The 17,073-nt window shown below is 37.5% G+C and overlaps 1 protein-coding gene and 1 pseudogene across 8 annotated transcripts in view; one reads left to right on the top strand and one right to left on the bottom strand.

The window, feature by feature from the left end:
- ARHGAP28 (Rho GTPase activating protein 28) overlaps positions 1 to 17,073 on the bottom strand; it is a 249,382-nt gene that overhangs the window by 11,625 nt on the left and 220,684 nt on the right. For all 8 annotated transcript variants that reach the window (XM_047697642.1, XM_047697643.1, XM_047697646.1 and 5 more), the window contains 5 exons: positions 15,963 to 16,045; positions 13,339 to 13,536; positions 12,903 to 13,016; positions 5,170 to 5,226; positions 3,284 to 3,408 (listed from right to left, as the gene is read on the bottom strand). In XM_047697642.1, the coding sequence (XP_047553598.1) occupies positions 3,284 to 3,408; positions 5,170 to 5,226; positions 12,903 to 13,016; positions 13,339 to 13,536; positions 15,963 to 16,045 (577 nt within the window). The remainder of the gene's footprint in view (positions 1 to 3,283; positions 3,409 to 5,169; positions 5,227 to 12,902; positions 13,017 to 13,338; positions 13,537 to 15,962; positions 16,046 to 17,073) is intronic.
- On the top strand, positions 8,987 to 9,507 carry LOC125082234 (peptidyl-prolyl cis-trans isomerase A-like; annotated as a pseudogene).

Here is a 17,073-nt window from a genome sequence, read left to right as displayed (position 1 = left end):
TACTGAGCCCAACCAGTGAATTTATTTCAGTTATTCTATCTTTCAGTTCCATAATTTTCATTTCATTCTTTTTTATAACTTCTATATGTTTGCTGAGATTTTCTATTTCTTCATTTGGTTCAAGATAATTAGTAATGCTTGTTGAAGTGCGCGCACGCGTGTGTGTGTGTGTGTGTGCGCGTGTGATGGCTGCTATAAAATCCTTGTCAGATGGTTCTAACATCTGATTCAATTTAGCAGTGGCATTTCTCAATTGTCTTTTCTCATCCCTATTGTGATTTTCCTGGTTTTAGGTATAATGAGTGAGTTTGTATCATACTGCAGATACTTTGGATATTATGAGACTCCGGATCTTATTTAATCATTTTTTTTTTTTTTTTGGCAGGCATTCCTCCTGTTGAAGTTTAGCATAAGGTCTGGGTGGATGTGTATGTTCAGCTTTTTGCTGGGCCCCACTGACACCTTCCTAGTGAATGTGGGGCACCAACTGCCACTGCTTTGCTGCGTCAGATTGGGGGTGTAAGATCAGCTCCCTGCTGGGCTCTGCTGCCACCAGGGAGAGGAAACAGAAGTTTGACTCTTGCTGCTTTGTTGCTGTTGGCTGAGGGTAAAGCTCAGCTCTTCACTGGACTTCACTGAGGCTGGGGTGAAGCTGGTGGATAACTGTCTGCCTTGCACTGCTTTGTTAGGTCTCACTGCTGCTGCGGGGAGGAGACTCAGCTAGAGGCAGGACCCTGCTGACAATGTTATGGTTGGGAACTGGATCACCACCTGATTCTGTTGGGTGAGGCATGTAGATCAGTTGCCTGCTTGGTCCCACTGAAAACACAGGTGTAGTGGTGTGCTTTTTCCTGTTGGTGTCTGGTTGGAGTAGGGCAGGTATTGCCAGAATGGTTTTTTGTGGTTAGGCCATCTTCTCACCAGTCCTTTGGCTGTAGGGACAGGGTCTTCTTGGAGCTCCTTTATTGTGCATTCCTGTGCCAGGCTGAAGGTTCCTGCCTATACGTCTCCCTGCCTGGACATATGGGAGGCAACAAGGAAATCCAGGAATTCACCATCATGTTGTTTCACAGGCCCAATGTCCCTAGGCAGTCAGCACTTGTCTGTCTACCTTTCAGAGGGAGTGTGTCCAACTTTCATTGTGTTATGTCTGAGGGTTTTTAGTTATAAGAGGAGATCTGGGAGGAATGGGACTTCTCTTCCCCTTTTTTACTTAAACAGAGGAAGTGGTTAGTCAGAAAATAAGCCTCTAGTGAAAAAGGCAAAAATGGGACAGTTTACAACTAAACTAAAATTGGCCACAGTTCTAACTAGTGAAGAAATTGGACTGGATAACATCTTTTGAAGTTCATACAAAGGATTTGCATCTATCTATAGTCACGGATTCTAATCTATTTTTATTAGAACATTTTCATTCTACAAAAGGTCTACATCAGAGTACAAAAGCAATTTTATCACGCATGTGACTAGCAATCATTTGGATGGTCACATCCCCCCAGTGGCATTTCAAGTCTCTCTATGACTGCCTAGTGGTAACTACTTACAGTGTTCTAGCAAAAGAGAGAAGTAAGTTTTCTGCACTCCTGTTGGCCCCTGTCTACTCTTTTCTTTTTTTATATATGCTTATATATACACATACATAGATATACATATGTATATGGAGAAGGAGAAAGAACATACAAGCACACATCGTAAGAATACTTGAAGAATTTTCACAAAGTGAACATACCATGTAACCAACCCCCATAATACTAAAAAATGAACTTCTCAGAAGCCACTGTCATGAGTTCTTAGTTATTATTCCCTTCACTCTCACAGAAAGCCTCTATCCTGTCTTCTAACACCATAGATTGCTTTTATTGGTTACTCTTGTTTTTTTAAATTGAAATATTTTTGAGACAGTGGTAGGTTCATATGTAGTTGTAAGAAAAAATACAGAAAAATTCCTCATACTCTCTGCCCACTTCTCCCCAAATTGTAACATTTTATACAAATACAGTATAATGTCACACTTAACATACTGACATTGATATGATCCATCTATGCTATTCAAATTTCCCACTTGTACTCATTTCTGTGTGTGTATATTAAGTTCAACATAAAACATGTAGAGGTTCTTTGATCTACCACCAGAGTCAAGACACTGAGCAACTCCAACACTGTCAGATCCTGTGTTGCGCTTCTATGACCATACCCATCTCCCTTCCATGATGTCCTCTCCTCAACTCCCAGCAACTACTAACATACCCTCCATTTCTAAAATTTTGTTACTTCAAAATGTTGTATGAATGAAGTCTTGTGGTATGTAAGCTTCTGCAACTGGCTTTTTTTTCCTCCCCCTCAACATGGGTACCCCTTCTTAACAGTACTGGAAAGCTTCTCTTTAGGAATTTCCATCAGTTTTGGGGCACCTGGGTGGCTCAGTTAAGTGTCCAACTCTTGATTTTACCAGGTCATGATCTTGTGAGATCAAGTCCCACATTGGGTTCTGCTCAGCACAGAGTCTGCTTAAGATTCTCTCTCTCTGCCCTTCCCAACACCCCCTCCCCTCTTGCTCTCACACTTTCTCTCTCACAACAACAAAAACAAGAATAAAAATAATATCCATCAGTTTTACTAGAGACCATCAAGCTGTACTTGTTCTCTACTGGATGGATTTAAACTAGTGTCTATCATGTTTCTCATCTTTTCAAAACCTCAGGACAAATGTTTATCCTTGAATAAGCATGCCTGAAGAAAATTATCCTGATTAATGCTACTTCAAAGTGACTTATGGGAGAAGCAAAAGGATTTTTTTTTTTTTTGTAAATAAAATTCTGATTCCAAGATTTATTAGTAGTTTATTTTAAGGAAAACAACGGCTATGATGTCCATTTAACTACATAAACTATCTGATCTAGGCCTGTTGAAGCTCAATGAAGCCTGAAATGTTATTCCAGGTATCTCTAAAACTAACTTGTTATATTTTTTATTCTAATAAATGGTAAAACTCATGTAGTAAATGAAACCACCAAGACAGAACATGTCTGTTAAGACTCCCGTTTGTAGAACTTCCTTAAACAAACAAACAAAAAACAAAACAAAAAACCCACTTCTATTACCAACAATTCTATGGTCTACTTAATCTCTTTCTCTACTTTTGATTTACTCTATTGGTAAAGTCCCCAAAGTATACAGGTTCTAATTTTCCAAAAAGGTCAAATTTGTAAATGTCTTGGAAAGTTACTTAATCTGAAAAAAGATCACCTTCCTTGTACAGAGACCTATATTCCTTTATACTCACCTGTTCTCATATTGAAATTTTGCCAGTATGTCTTTGGCTTTGGTGTGACTAGTGAGCTGAATGGCCATGGACACCTTAGAGAGAAGCGGAGCATGGACCCTTATGACTCCTTCCGGCACGTCAGACTGCCAATGAGGAAAAATTCAGTACAATCTGTCAAACTAGGATGAATATCACTTTAATGATTGTACTTAAGAGATATGAAAATCAGTGGCAATGCAAATTAGGAAAGCATGTGAGTGTGACCAGTATTTAACCAGAATGAAACACTACGTTCTTTTCAACAGGAGATTCACTAAACTTAACCTGGGATTTTACTTTTGTTACATGCTTAAGGCCTTGCTATATTGCCTTAAAATGAGAGAAGTAACACTAGGTTATGAAAAAAAATCTCGTGTTTCTATCAGTTCATTTCCTTGAACTGTGCCCTAAATAAACTTACTTTCAGCAGAATTCTGTATTTCAGTATATTTTAAGATCAAGATCTGAAAAATTTGAGAATCAATTAGAAAATACAGCTTTTTAAATATCCTTTATCTTTAGTTAATAACAATGATTGGGGGGTCCAAGTTGAATTCCAAATGAATACTTAAAACTTATCCCTCAAAGTATGTGATAACACTGTGAAGAGCAGCATATGGACTGCTGAGTATCTGTTTTCATTTGACAAGACTGGCCTGCAGACCTACATTGGAGCTCTTATTAAATGACATAATCAAAGAATGGTATGGTCTAATTAACAGCAATTTCTGTTTTGTCAGGATTGAATGGAAAATTCCTTTTGTTTCCAAATTTTGAATATTTTAGAAATTAATTATCTACCTAGATATGAATAGAACTAAATTTCTATCTGGGGATCTTGCTAACTCCTCAGGTAATCATTTTAAATTGAAACTTTCTCAAAGGATGGCATGGTTAATATAGAAGGTTGAAGTTGAACTGACTTAATATATACCCTAAAAGGATATGTTAATGGGTTGAACTGTGTCCCCCCCAAAAGATATATTCAAGTCCTAACCCCCAGTAGCTGAGACTATAACCATATTTGGAAATACAATCTTTGCAGCTGTAATTAGCTCAGAGGAGATCATAATGGAGTAGGGTGGATATATATCCAATATGGCTATTGTTCTTATAAAAGGAAAAGGGATACAGACACACACACAGTGTGTAAAGACGGAGGCAGAGATTAAAGTGATGTGTCTACAAGCTAAGGAATATCAAGAATTGGTGGCATCACCGAAAACTAGGAATGATATCAAGAAAAGATTCTTCTCTCACAGCCTTTGGAAGGAACGAACTAAGCAGACACCTTGATTTCAGACTTTTAGCCTGCAGAACTGTGAGAGAATAAATTTCTAATATTTAAAGCTACCTATTTTACGGTAGGAAACTAATAGAAAATATTTTAAAATAGGGTCAGTTATTATGGTGCTTTTATACTATCACCAGTGAGAACCAGGAGAACATGCCAGGGAATGGATGTTGAGGGTGCAGGGTGTCAGGTTACTGGAACCGAGACTAAACTCCTAAAACATTGTTTTGGTTACTGCAGTCCTTCCTCTTCCAGCACCCTCCACCTCACCCCAGAAACCTCTGTAAGATAAATTCCACTTTCCTGACATTACTGAACCTGAGATCATAATAATCACATTTTCCCTATAAATTCCTACACTATTCATACTTAGGTACAGGATACCTAACCATACATTTTGAGTCATCAGTTAGTTTACTCTCTCCCTATACTATTTCTTCCTGTGCCACATGAGATGTCAAGTTTGAAGGATAAATCATGACCAAAATTATACACAGGTATGATAGACATGGCCAGAGAATACCATGTAAAGACTTAATAAGAGAGGAAAGGAAATTATTTGTTTTCTTACCATTCTTCTCGAAGAGGGTGATTTTTGTAGTACCTTTGAAGTCTTGGGGCTTATAACCTAAATAAAACACATTTAGTCCTCAGGATTAATGTAGGCAAAACAAATACTTGCTGCTATTAGGAGAGTAAATTGTTAAAATCTTTATGGAAAACATTTTGGAAATATTTATCAAAGTATAAAATGAGCCAACAATGCTACATCTGTAAGTTTATCCTACAAATATACTTTACTAGTGAGAAACAATGTATATACAAGTTTGTTCACTGTGCATAAATCTTACTAGCAAAAGACACAATCTAACTTTTCAACAATATGGGATTGCTCACATAAATTACGATATGTCTATGGAATACCATGCAAAAGAAGCAAAGAAGGCTTTGTAAACTCATAATGGAATCATGATATGGAATAATCACCATGACTTTTTAAGTCAGTAAAGCAAGACACAGGACAGTATTTCATATATGCTACCACTCATGCAAAAAAAGCGGGGAGAACACTGCCTAGAGCTCCAGTCAGCTGCACTCCATGGTGTTGCTGCCTCAGTATCTATTTTGTTTGGCAAGCATCCTGCAGTGACCTTAAACTGACTGTAGTCCCTCATGCAAGCCCACGTCCTAGACATAAGCCCATGCAGTCATGAGAAAATCGTGGAGTCCTGATAGGACTTCCCTGTAACCCTCATGAACAACAGTCTCCCCACCTCCCAGGGTCATCCCCATGTGTGCCCCTTAGATAAGACCCCTGTGGAATGCACAAAAAACCTACTCTTTTGGTTTGAATTGACTAATCTGGCCTTAGCCTGGGAACCCCAAAGCACTGTACCCATGAACCCCAACAAAGAAACATGCTCCAAGTTCTACAGCTATGTCTGCATCCTGCCTTGACCTACCCATATGGTTCCTTGAGGCATGCTATGTACTTCCTCCAGAACCTGTGAATACTAAACTTTCCTATTTCAATTTCTCTTATGGTTTGTTGTTGAGCTGTGTGTGATTCACTATCTAGTGCCCTGTGCTCCACTTAACAAATGTTAATCTAACAAAGTCATAACAAACATACATTCATATTTGTTTGCATGTGCATAATACCTCTTTGGAAGTATACACATCTGTATGCTTTTGGGCACACCCACCCTATCACCGGTGATTATTACTTGTCTTCAGGAGGGGAAGTCAGAGGTGGCCTTTATTCTTTAGTGTTTTGTACCTTTTGAACTTTGTAACCTGTTAACGAACTGTCTATTCTAATCAAAGTTAAGAGGTAAATACATGGTTTAGTACAACAGAACTAAAGAAAGACTATTTCTTTAACTTTAAGTATATGCTTCCATGGTACTTATAAACTTGAAATTCTACCTTTTTCATATCTCTAATGTTACAAGCAAAAAATAAAAATAGCTGACGTTCATATAGCATTATACAACTCACAAAGTGTTTTTACACATGGTAAGTGAGTTAATGCTAATGACAACCCCATGAATTAGGTATCCTTACTTTTCTCCCCTATTTATGATATAAGAAAATCGAGGCACAGAGAAAGGCTTTAAATCACTGAGGCTACTAGCCTGAAGGATGCGACCAGGGGACTGTTTAAGTAAGAAAAACAGGGTACCTGGGTGGCTCAGTCAGTTAAGCAGCCAATTCTTGATTTCAGCTCAGGTCATGATATCCGGGTCCTGGCATCGGGCCCTGTGTCAGGCTTCATGCTCAGGAGGGAGACTATGTAAGGATTCTCTCTCCCCCTCTGCCTCTTGCCTCACTCATACTCCACCCCCACCCTCTCTAAAATAAATCAATCTTTAAACTTACACTTTTCCCATCTCTGGTGCCTAGCTCAGTGCCAGGCTTGAAAATAACAGCCTGCATTCCTGATACAGGAACAGGAGGGAGCAGAATGACTAATTCACAAAGAATTCTAATTCTTTGTTCTGACCTAGGTGGTGGCTCCCTAGAATACTGGTTCAGAAGACTTGCCTCTATCTTGACTAACTTGGAATCTGACCAGAGCTAAAGTGGTAATGGTGAAAACATTTACAGGCAAATGTTTTAGTTATGGCTGCCTGATACAGTGGGTAAGAGTTGAAGAAAACAATAGAACTAACAAAAAAGCTTGAGAGGCAAAGCTGGAAACTGAGATGCTTTGGGGGTTAAGTGCTTTGAAAAGCTCCAAGTATTCCTGAGAATCTAGAAGGCCATATGCATGTGGCTATGCATGTGTTCAAAAAAGACCTGAAAATAACTGAAGCTGTCATCTTAAGCTGGCTGACCTTCTGGCTCTGTCCAGGCAGGAAGTGAAGGCTCAGGCAGAGTCATAAACTGTCTAGTTGAATGCTGAAGATACGCCCAAACAAACAGAGTTCATCTGCAAAGACTGGGAGTATTTTGGCACAAGACGTCTAAGAAAATCTCTGTGCAAACATTAGCTAACCACTAAGCTCATGGAGCAGAGACTTCAGTAGCTACACAAAAAAATTCAAACTTTACAAAATTAGCTCAGCAAAAAAGTAATTAAACAAATAAACAATAGCTAAAACAAGCACCCACAAACCCTGGAGAAGGGGGAAGAATCTTATTTCCAAAGTTGCCACATTATAATATTTAAAATGTCCATTCTTTAGGGCACCTATGTGGCTCAGTTAGTTAAGTATCTGCCTTTGGCTCAGATCATAATCCCAGGGTTTTGGGATAGAGCCCCACATAGGGATCCCTGCTCAGTGGGGAGCCTGCTTCTCCCTCTCCCTCTGCCACTCTCCCTACTTGTGCTCTCTCACTCTCTGTTAAATGAATACATAAACTCTTACAAAATAAAAAAATAAAATGTCTATTCTTCAACAACAACTAAATTATGGAGCAGGCAAAAAAAGTCAAGAAAATATGGCCCATACACAGGGCAAAAGTAGGTTCAATAGTTTCAAAAGAAACTCCTGAAGGAAACCTAGACATTAAACATACTAGAAAAAAACCCTCAAATAAGATATTTTAAATATGTTCAAAGAATTAATAGAAACCGTGTTTAAAGAACTAAAGAAAACCATAAGAATAAGATCTCACCAAATTGGGAATATCAAAAAAGAGACAGAAATTATAAAAAGGAATCAAAGGGAAATTCTGGACTGAAAAGTTCAACTGAAATGAAAAATCCACCAGAAGGGCTCAACAGCAGATTTAAGGTGCAGAAGAAAAAAATCAGGAAATTTGAAAATAAATTGATTGAGATTATCCAGTCTGAAGAATAGGAAGAAAAAATAATGAAGAAAAATGAACAAAACCTTAAACCTTAAAAAACAAACAAAACTTTAAGAACAAAACTTTAAAAACCTAAGGGGAATTATAAAACAATATCCAATATGATATGCACCAACACATACATAATTAAGAGTCCCAGAAGATAAGAGAAAGGGACAGAGAGAATATTTGAAGTAACAATGGCTGAAAACTCTCCAAATTTGCTGAAAACACTGATCTACCTATTCAAAAAGCTCAACAAACCCAAACAGGATAAATTGAGAGAGATCCATAGCAAGATACGTCATAATCAAATTGTCAAAAGACAAAGTGTTTGAAAGCATCAAGAGAAAAGCAACTCAGCCTGCATGAGAGAGTTTTAATAAGAATAACAGCTAATTCCCCAGCTGAAACTATGAAAACCAGAAGACAACGGGATGACATATTCAAAGCACTGGAAAACAAAACAAAACAAAACAAAACAAAACAAAACCCTGTCAAGCAAAATTCTATCTGGCAAAACAATCTTTAAAAAATAAAGAAGAAGCCTTCAGATGCCATTATGCTAGAGTCACCTGTGCCACCCAGTCATGGTGAACCCCTCCATATTCTTCAATATTGCTGTTGAGAAGTGAGCCCTTCAGCTATATTTCCCTTGAGCTGCTTAGAGACACAATTTCAAAGACAGCAGAAAACATTCATGCGCTGAGAACCAGGGAGAAAAGATTAGGTTATAAAAGTTCCTGCTTTCACAGATTATTTTGGGATTTATGTGCCAGGGCAGTGATTTCCCATGCCATAATTACACTGTTAGCAAGTCTATGGGGAGAAATTTCATGATGAAAATTTCATCCTAAAGCACATGGGGTCTAGTATCTTGTCCATGGCAAATGCTGGACCCAGCAAAAGTGGTTCCCAGTTTTTCATCTGCACTGCCAAGACTGAGTGGTTGGATGGCAAGCATGTAGTCTTTGACAAGGTGAAAGAGGGCATGAATATTGGGGAAGTCACAGGGCCCTTTGGGTCCAAGAATGGCAAGACCAGCAAAAAGATCACCACTGCTGACTACAGACAAATCTAATAAATTTGACTTATGTTTTCTCTTAACCATTAATATTCTTTTTGTAGCTCAGAAGAGCACCCCCTTATCCTCATCTGCTTAAAACAGCTTATCTTTGTGCTCTTGGAGTTCTTTGGGTTCCATAGTTTCCTTATCCCTTCTAGGTGCAGCTGAATTAGAGTTAAATTCATGATTATTAAAGAAAGACAAAATTAAAAAATGAATAAATTAAGACATTCTAAGATAAATAAAAGCACTCCTAGGAAAACTTCCCTGTAAGAAATGTTAAAGAGGGTCCTTTAGGCTGAAATGAAGACAATAACTTGAATCTACATGGAGAAATAACACCAGTAAAGATAACTACATAGGTAAATATAAAAGGCAGCATTATGTATTTATTGTAACCCCACCTTTTCCCCTACCTAACCTAAAAGATAGTGCATAAGTCAATAATTATAAATCTATGTTGACAGGCACATAATTTATAAGGATGCAATTTGTGGCAGGGCACCTGGGTGGCTCAACTGGTTAAGCATCTGCCTTTAGCTCAGGTCATGACCCCAGGGGCCTTGAATGGAGCCCCACATCAGGCTCCCTGCTCAGTGGAAAGCCCTCTTCTTCCTCTCTTACTCCCCCTGCTTGTGTTCCCTCTCTCGTTGTCTTGTTCTGTCAAATAAATAAATAAAATCTTCAAAAAAAAGATGCAATTTGTGGCAATAACAGCATAAAGCAGGAGATATGGGGGTCTATAAGTAGAGTTTTTACAGGTGAAACTAGTATGAACTAGATTGCAATATATTTAGATGGTCCTTGTAGTCCTCAGGGCAACCATTAGGAGATAATTTAAAAAATGTGTAATAAAAGAAACAACAGTTTCTTTCAACAAAAATATATAGTAGAATAATGAAAAGTGGTATACTAGAAAATACTCTACAAAAATGAAAGCAGTAATGGAGAAATTGTGGGAAAAAAATCATACAGCAAAAGACCTAGGGAGAGGAGATGCAACATGGGGGGTTGAGGCGGTAGGAGAAGAGTAAATGAAACAAGATGGGATTGGGAGGGAGGCAAACCATAAGTGACTCTTAATCTCACAAAACAAACTGAGGGTTGATGGGGGGAGGGGGTTGGGAGAGGGGGGTGGGGTTATGGATATTGGGGAGGGTATGTGCTATGGTGAGTGCTGTGAAGTGTGTAAACCTGGCGATTCACAGACCTGTACCCCTGGGGATAAAAATATATGTTTATAAAGCTGTAAAAAAAAAAAAAAAAAGAAAAAAGAAAGGATGAATACCCAAGTTTTGTAGCAACATGGACCGGACTGGAAGAGATTATGCTGAGTGAAATAAGTCAAGCAGAGAGAGTCAATTATCATATGGTTTCACTTATTTGTGGAACATAAGAAATAGCATGGAGGACAAGGGGAGATGGAGAGGAGAAGGGAGTTGAGGGAAATTGGAAGGGGAGGTGAACCATGAGAGACTATGGACTCTGAAAAACGATCTGAGAATTTTGAAGGGGTGGGGGGTGGGAGGTTGGGGGCACCAGGTGGTGGGTATTGTAGAGGGCACGGATTGCATGGAGCACTGGGTGTGGTGCAAAAATAATGAATACTGTTATGCTGAAAAAAATAAAAATTAATAAAAAAAAAATTGGCAAAGAATTTGAATAGACATTTCTCCAGTGAAGATACACAAATAGCTAAGAGGCTCATGAAAAGATGCTCACCATCATTAGTACTCAGGGAAATGCAAGTCAAAACCACAGTAAGATACCACTTTATACTAAAAGGATGGATAAAATTAGTTGCTGATTATAACAAGTTTTGGTGAGGATATGGAAAAATCTGAATCCTCACACACTACTGGTGAAAATGTAAAAATGGGACAGCTGCTTTGGAAAAATAGTCTAGCAGTTCTTCAGATGATTCAACATAGAGTTGCTTTATTATCCACCATATACCCAAGAGAATTAAAACATGTCTCTATATAGAAGTATAAAAGTTTATAGCAGCATTACTCATAACAAGTAAAAGATATAATCAACCCAAATGTCTATCAATAAATGAATGTATAAAAAATATGTGGAAATCCATATAAGGGAATGTTACTTGGCCATAAAAAACAAGTACTGATACATACTACAACCTGGATGAACCATGAAAATATAATGCTAAATGTAATAACCCAGTCACAGAAGGTCACATAGTATATGATTTAATTCATTAAAAGTCCAAAACAGGGAATTCTATAGAGACAGAAAGTTGATAAATTGTTGCTTAGGACTGGTAGAAGGAAATGGTGGAGGTGTATTTAGGGGGATGATAGCCAAAGAGGATGGTGTTTTTTCAGGTGATGAGAATGTTCTAAACTTGACTGCACTGATGATTGCAAACATCTGGGAATATACTAAAAACCACTGGATTTTACACATTAAATAAGTGAACCATATGATATGAGGAAAATATCAGCAAAGTTTTTTTAAAAATGGACTTTTTTTTCTCAAAGCAATCTTTTTTCCAAATTTAAATGTTGATTCTACTTATTCTGAAGTCACTTTGCCTGTAATCAATAAAGGAATACAGACATTCATCATGATTATGATAGATTAATAAGCAATACTCCCAGTTCACTGCTTTGCCATTTACTATTCCTTTCCCTGGATTAACTTTTTCCTCCCTTCTCCCTTCAAAATACCATCTGTCCTTCTTGATGTAGCTCAAACATCACACTTCTTTCAGAAGGTGTCCACAATTCCCCACAATGGAGCTCATTCTTTCTCTTCTGCATGGTCCTGCCACATGGTCCATACAACTGGTCTAACACTTAATGCATATTCATGGTTCTTGTACACATTTCTCTCCCACATTAGGTGGAAATTCCTTTAAGAGAAAAGCAAATTTCTCTATATCCTCCTCAAGGTTGAATGTTCTGACACTCATGATTCTCCTCAAATTAAATTAAAGCAATAAAGATAATTCTTCTAAAACCTGTTCCCTTTTCACCTCCATACAAACTATACTTAAGCAAAAGTTCTTTGGAATGTAATGAATTTATACTAAACAACTCGAAGACTAAAAATTATTTTATTATCTAATCACTAGAGAATTCTTTATTTATTAGATATACTGGATTGCCCTAAATCTAATTTGCAGGAACTAAAAGGTTGATGTCTTTGTGAGAACCATCTTAGACTTAAGTACTTAACAGAATTTTAAATAACTGTCATGATAGAGATATTTCAAAAACTTCAACCAGAAACACGTAATTCAACAAAATGGCAAGACCTTGGTACTCTGTTATGAATACCATTTCCAAAATATTTATAGTCACAAGGGTGAGAATATAAATTTTTTGGTTCTAAATTACAAGCTACTTCGTGTTACACTTTGAGAAATAAAAACCTGGGTAATAACAACATTTGCATCCTTAGTTCATTGTCATTACCTCTCGCTCTATGGTCTTCCTCCTCAGCAGCTTTTTGACACTTGGGAGCTGCTTCTTTAACAACATGGTAGCTTCATTCATTCTTCTGACTTGCATGATTAAGAAAGACGGAACCTGGAGAAGAAACACTGCTTGAATCAAAAGGAAAGCATCTGAATTAAATCTCCCTGTTAGACTTCTTCTGGACACTCCGTATCCTGGAACCAGGGACTGTGGCATTTGTCCTTGTAAAGATTAGAGAAAACGGTAAGGATTCTTGTTTAAAAGGGAAAACATGCTTAGGAGCAGCCATTAAAGAATGTACAAAGATGCCACAAGCAACCTGGAATTATCTTCTCACATTTCCTCCCCGTGACTAAGGGCATATAGCCTTTATATTTCCTAGGTGTAGGTGGGCTTCCAAGGAAAACAGCACAGTTATCACACTGTTACTCACCTTCCACAGAATTTTCTGGTATTTAAGCATTAGGCGGATGATGTGCGCTGCAGTGTTTGCTAACTGTAATTCTTCATAATCAGAATGCTTGCTTCGACTGAAGAAAAGGTTTGGTGCCATTATAGTAGAAATATTCCATATACTCATTCGGTTTTTTGATTCGTTGGCAATCACTTTATTGAAGAATGTCATGAGGGCCTAACAAGAAACAGCACTGTGTCACATGACTGTATTTTATCAAAAGGCATCACTGATTGCTATCATTCATTTCTATACCCCTTCATGGTGCCCTTGGAAAACTGTCAGAACTATAGAATGGTTAAATATATAATGTTGCCCCTTTTATTCCTTAAAAGTATTAATAAGAAATGTGAATGAATAGTTTATTGAATTCTCTACATCATAAAAGTACTTCCATCTTTATTGAGTTTATTATATTAGAGATTTTATAAATGATAGTTTGCATTTTTATTTTCTTTTATCCAAAACAAGGCTGACAAATATTAAAATTACGTAGTAAACTAGAAAGAGGAAACACTGCATTTCAAATAAACATGAAGTTTTGTTGCAAAGGAAGAAAAGGAATTCTAAAAAAATCCTTAATTTAAAGCATTACCATTGAAAACTATCTACTATTTCCTTGGGAAAGGAAAAACCCATTAAAAAAAAAAACCACAAAAATCCCAAAAAACAGGAGTATCTTATTCCTCGGTCCAAATGTAAACTCAATTGAAAAATTGAAAAATTTTATTTTTTGGGTATCATTTTTCTACTGCTTTTCAATTTTGGAATATTCAGCAGACCAAACGGAAATGCTTACATGCAGCTGTTCTTGGCATTTAAAAAGAGAGAGAGAGAGAGAGAGATTTGAGAAAGCTTAAAGTTTGGCTGAGCCACCAAAGTACAGATGCTTGTGAGAACCTTCTGAAATTCACCAAGAGGGCTGAAATCTTAAAATGAAAAGATACAAAAAAATTCTCTTTAGTTTCTCAAGTTTAAATTCTGCTATAGTATTTTTAATGAGAAAATGGTTGGCATATAATAGTAATAACAGTCAACATTTATGTGAGGGTTTATTAGGAAGCCAAGCATTCTTAATACTTCATATATATCACTGACTTTATTATCATTACAAACCCTGTGAAGTAGGTACTATTATTAACACTGTTTGACAGATGAGGAAGCTAATGGAAAAGATTCAGGTAGCTCTCTCTGCCCAATGTCAATTAATTAAGTGGCAGAGCCAGGATTTGAACTGAGAACACCTGATTCTCGAGCCAGAGCTCTTGATCTCTATAGCACATCAGCTTCAATCCTAGATCCAGTCACAATGTAGAATGGGGAAAAAGTGTGTGTGTGAGTGTGTGTGTGTGTGTGCGCGCGCGTGGGCATCTCCACCAGTCCCATGACGTTTTTGAGGATCTTCTGTTAGAAAAGTGTTAGATTACCTGTTCTTACTGCATCCTTGGATATATGAGAGGATAGATGACATTCTGAGCCAAATATCTGACAGCAGATGCATCTTTTTTTTCTTTATATATAAAAGAACACTGTTTACAAATACCCCCAAAACAAGCTAATAAATTTCCAGCTTTTGAAATATTACTGAATTATACTAGAAATAGACATTCTTATGTCACATCCAACCCCCATCCTTGAGGATATAATTGACACACTTATTTTATTATGTAGGAGGAAAGGCTCTCACCAAATTGAAATGTCTGATGAGAGGCAGCACAAAGAATCATCTTTGTTTTCAGCATTATGTTTACTGGCCCCCAAATTACGTGCTCTTTCCAACTCATCTTAACTCAATTTCATTTCAAAGATTCCAAACACCTGTTGTACTTACAGCAAATTTCCTATTGCATACAGAATCATTATCAAAATAAGAAGAAAAACTTTTGATTTTTGCCAACATACAGCAAGGAAATAAATCTGAAATAAGGCACAAAATATTTGGGAGAACCAAGGAATATGGTTCTATCAAATGTTATATTATATGTTAATGGAAAAATCATTTTTCTGAGTCTAATTTTCCTAACCTATAAAATGAGAAGATCGTTATCAGGTGATTTCTAAAATACCAAGATTCTAGGATGGTTTCACTGAATTATCTTTATAAGCTGTAAGACACCAACATTTTAGAAATTTCATTTAAATCAGTGACTTCAAATTTCCTCCTTAAGCATACTCTTTGGATCTTTTGTCACCAGACTGAAGTGAGTAGCTGAGGACCTAAAATTATAGAGCTTTACATTCTGCAGCTTACATAATGGCCTCTGACATTATCACATTTGTCTTCTTCTGACATTATCCAATTTGTCTCCCATCTTTGCTTCTCCTCTTGCTAACCCTAGGCCAGTGCCTGGCACTAGACAGATACTCAATATCTCTTAATAGATTGAATGAATTAAACTAAATGTTCAGAGAAGATTCCAGGATTTATGTTCTTTCCTGTCTTCCTTGGGAGAATAGCAGTAAGAATGTGGAAAAGCAATAACAGGCTGGCAACATGCTTAGCTGGCTTAGTAAGTTGTCATCTTGGTCTTTATTTTTCCATCTGAGCCATTATCTTTGACTAAGAAGGGCCAATGATAGACCATGAGGTTGATATAACATACCTGGGCTGTGTCCCTGTTGGCATCAGGCAGTGCCATGATCATGAGATGTAAAGCTTGAAACTGTACTTTGATGTGAGGCCCTCCTAACAAGAAAACAGAAATAACCACACATTTTGAACAACACTGATGCATTCTGACAACATTTCTTGCTAACATCTGGTGGCACAGGAGGGCTCCTGACAGCTTTCAGTGGTGAAGACTCCGGTTTGGTGCCCAACAGTGTAAATTTGTTAACTTGGACAAGAGCCGCAGTCGATCAACTCCTCTTTTACATCCCATAATGTTACTGTAGAGGCAGGTGGCCAATGAGATCCTCAAAATAATTCTAGATCTGTATAACATCTCCCTTTTCAAAGTACTTCCACAGGCCCTGCTTTACTTATATGCCATGAACAGAAGGCTTAAAAGCTCAAGTCAACAGAAAATAAATCTTGTTTCTACATAACAAGGCAGCAAAGTATAATTACTAAGAGGATAGATTCTAGAACCAGGTTCAAATCCTGCAACTACTTTGGTCACTGAGTGACCTTGTGCAGCCTATTTAACCCCTCATTGCTACTATTTTGCCATCTGTAAAACACGAGTAGGCACATCTACCTATCTCCCTGGGTTACTGCAAAGACTAAGTGAGTTAGTATATGGAGAGTGTTTACATCAGTGCCTATAACATAGTTGCCTCGATATGTGTATGCTCTTGTAATTGTGATTAAAGACATTTATTCTAGATCATAAATGGACATTTAAGGAACGTGGCTATTGTTGGAGCTTTAGAGATTCTTGAGTATTTTATTCCTTGATAAAATGACAGAAGATGGCGCCAGAGGGCTGGCATTTATAGCTGCCTATTAAACACTGTTTTAGGGAAAGAATTTTAGGGATTCCATCCACAACTGGATAATCCACAACCAGCTATGCTGAAAACGTAGAGTATATCAGAGCATTCCAGGCTTTGCTTTGTTTCTCTGTATTCTCCTCACAATGGTCTCCTGGTGGGGAGTTCCTGGGGGGAAGCATTATATTCTAGCATCCCTGGGGAGTTCTCTACTGCATGAATATCTATTTATATTCAATGGATGAAAGGCAGTCACCTGCCTGTAAAGTTACTTAGCTT

This window comes from Lutra lutra, chromosome 12 (genome assembly GCF_902655055.1).
Source record: "Lutra lutra chromosome 12, mLutLut1.2, whole genome shotgun sequence".
Classification (NCBI taxonomy): Eukaryota; Metazoa; Chordata; class Mammalia; order Carnivora; family Mustelidae; genus Lutra; species Lutra lutra.
This window is presented reverse-complemented; position numbering and strand designations above follow the sequence as displayed.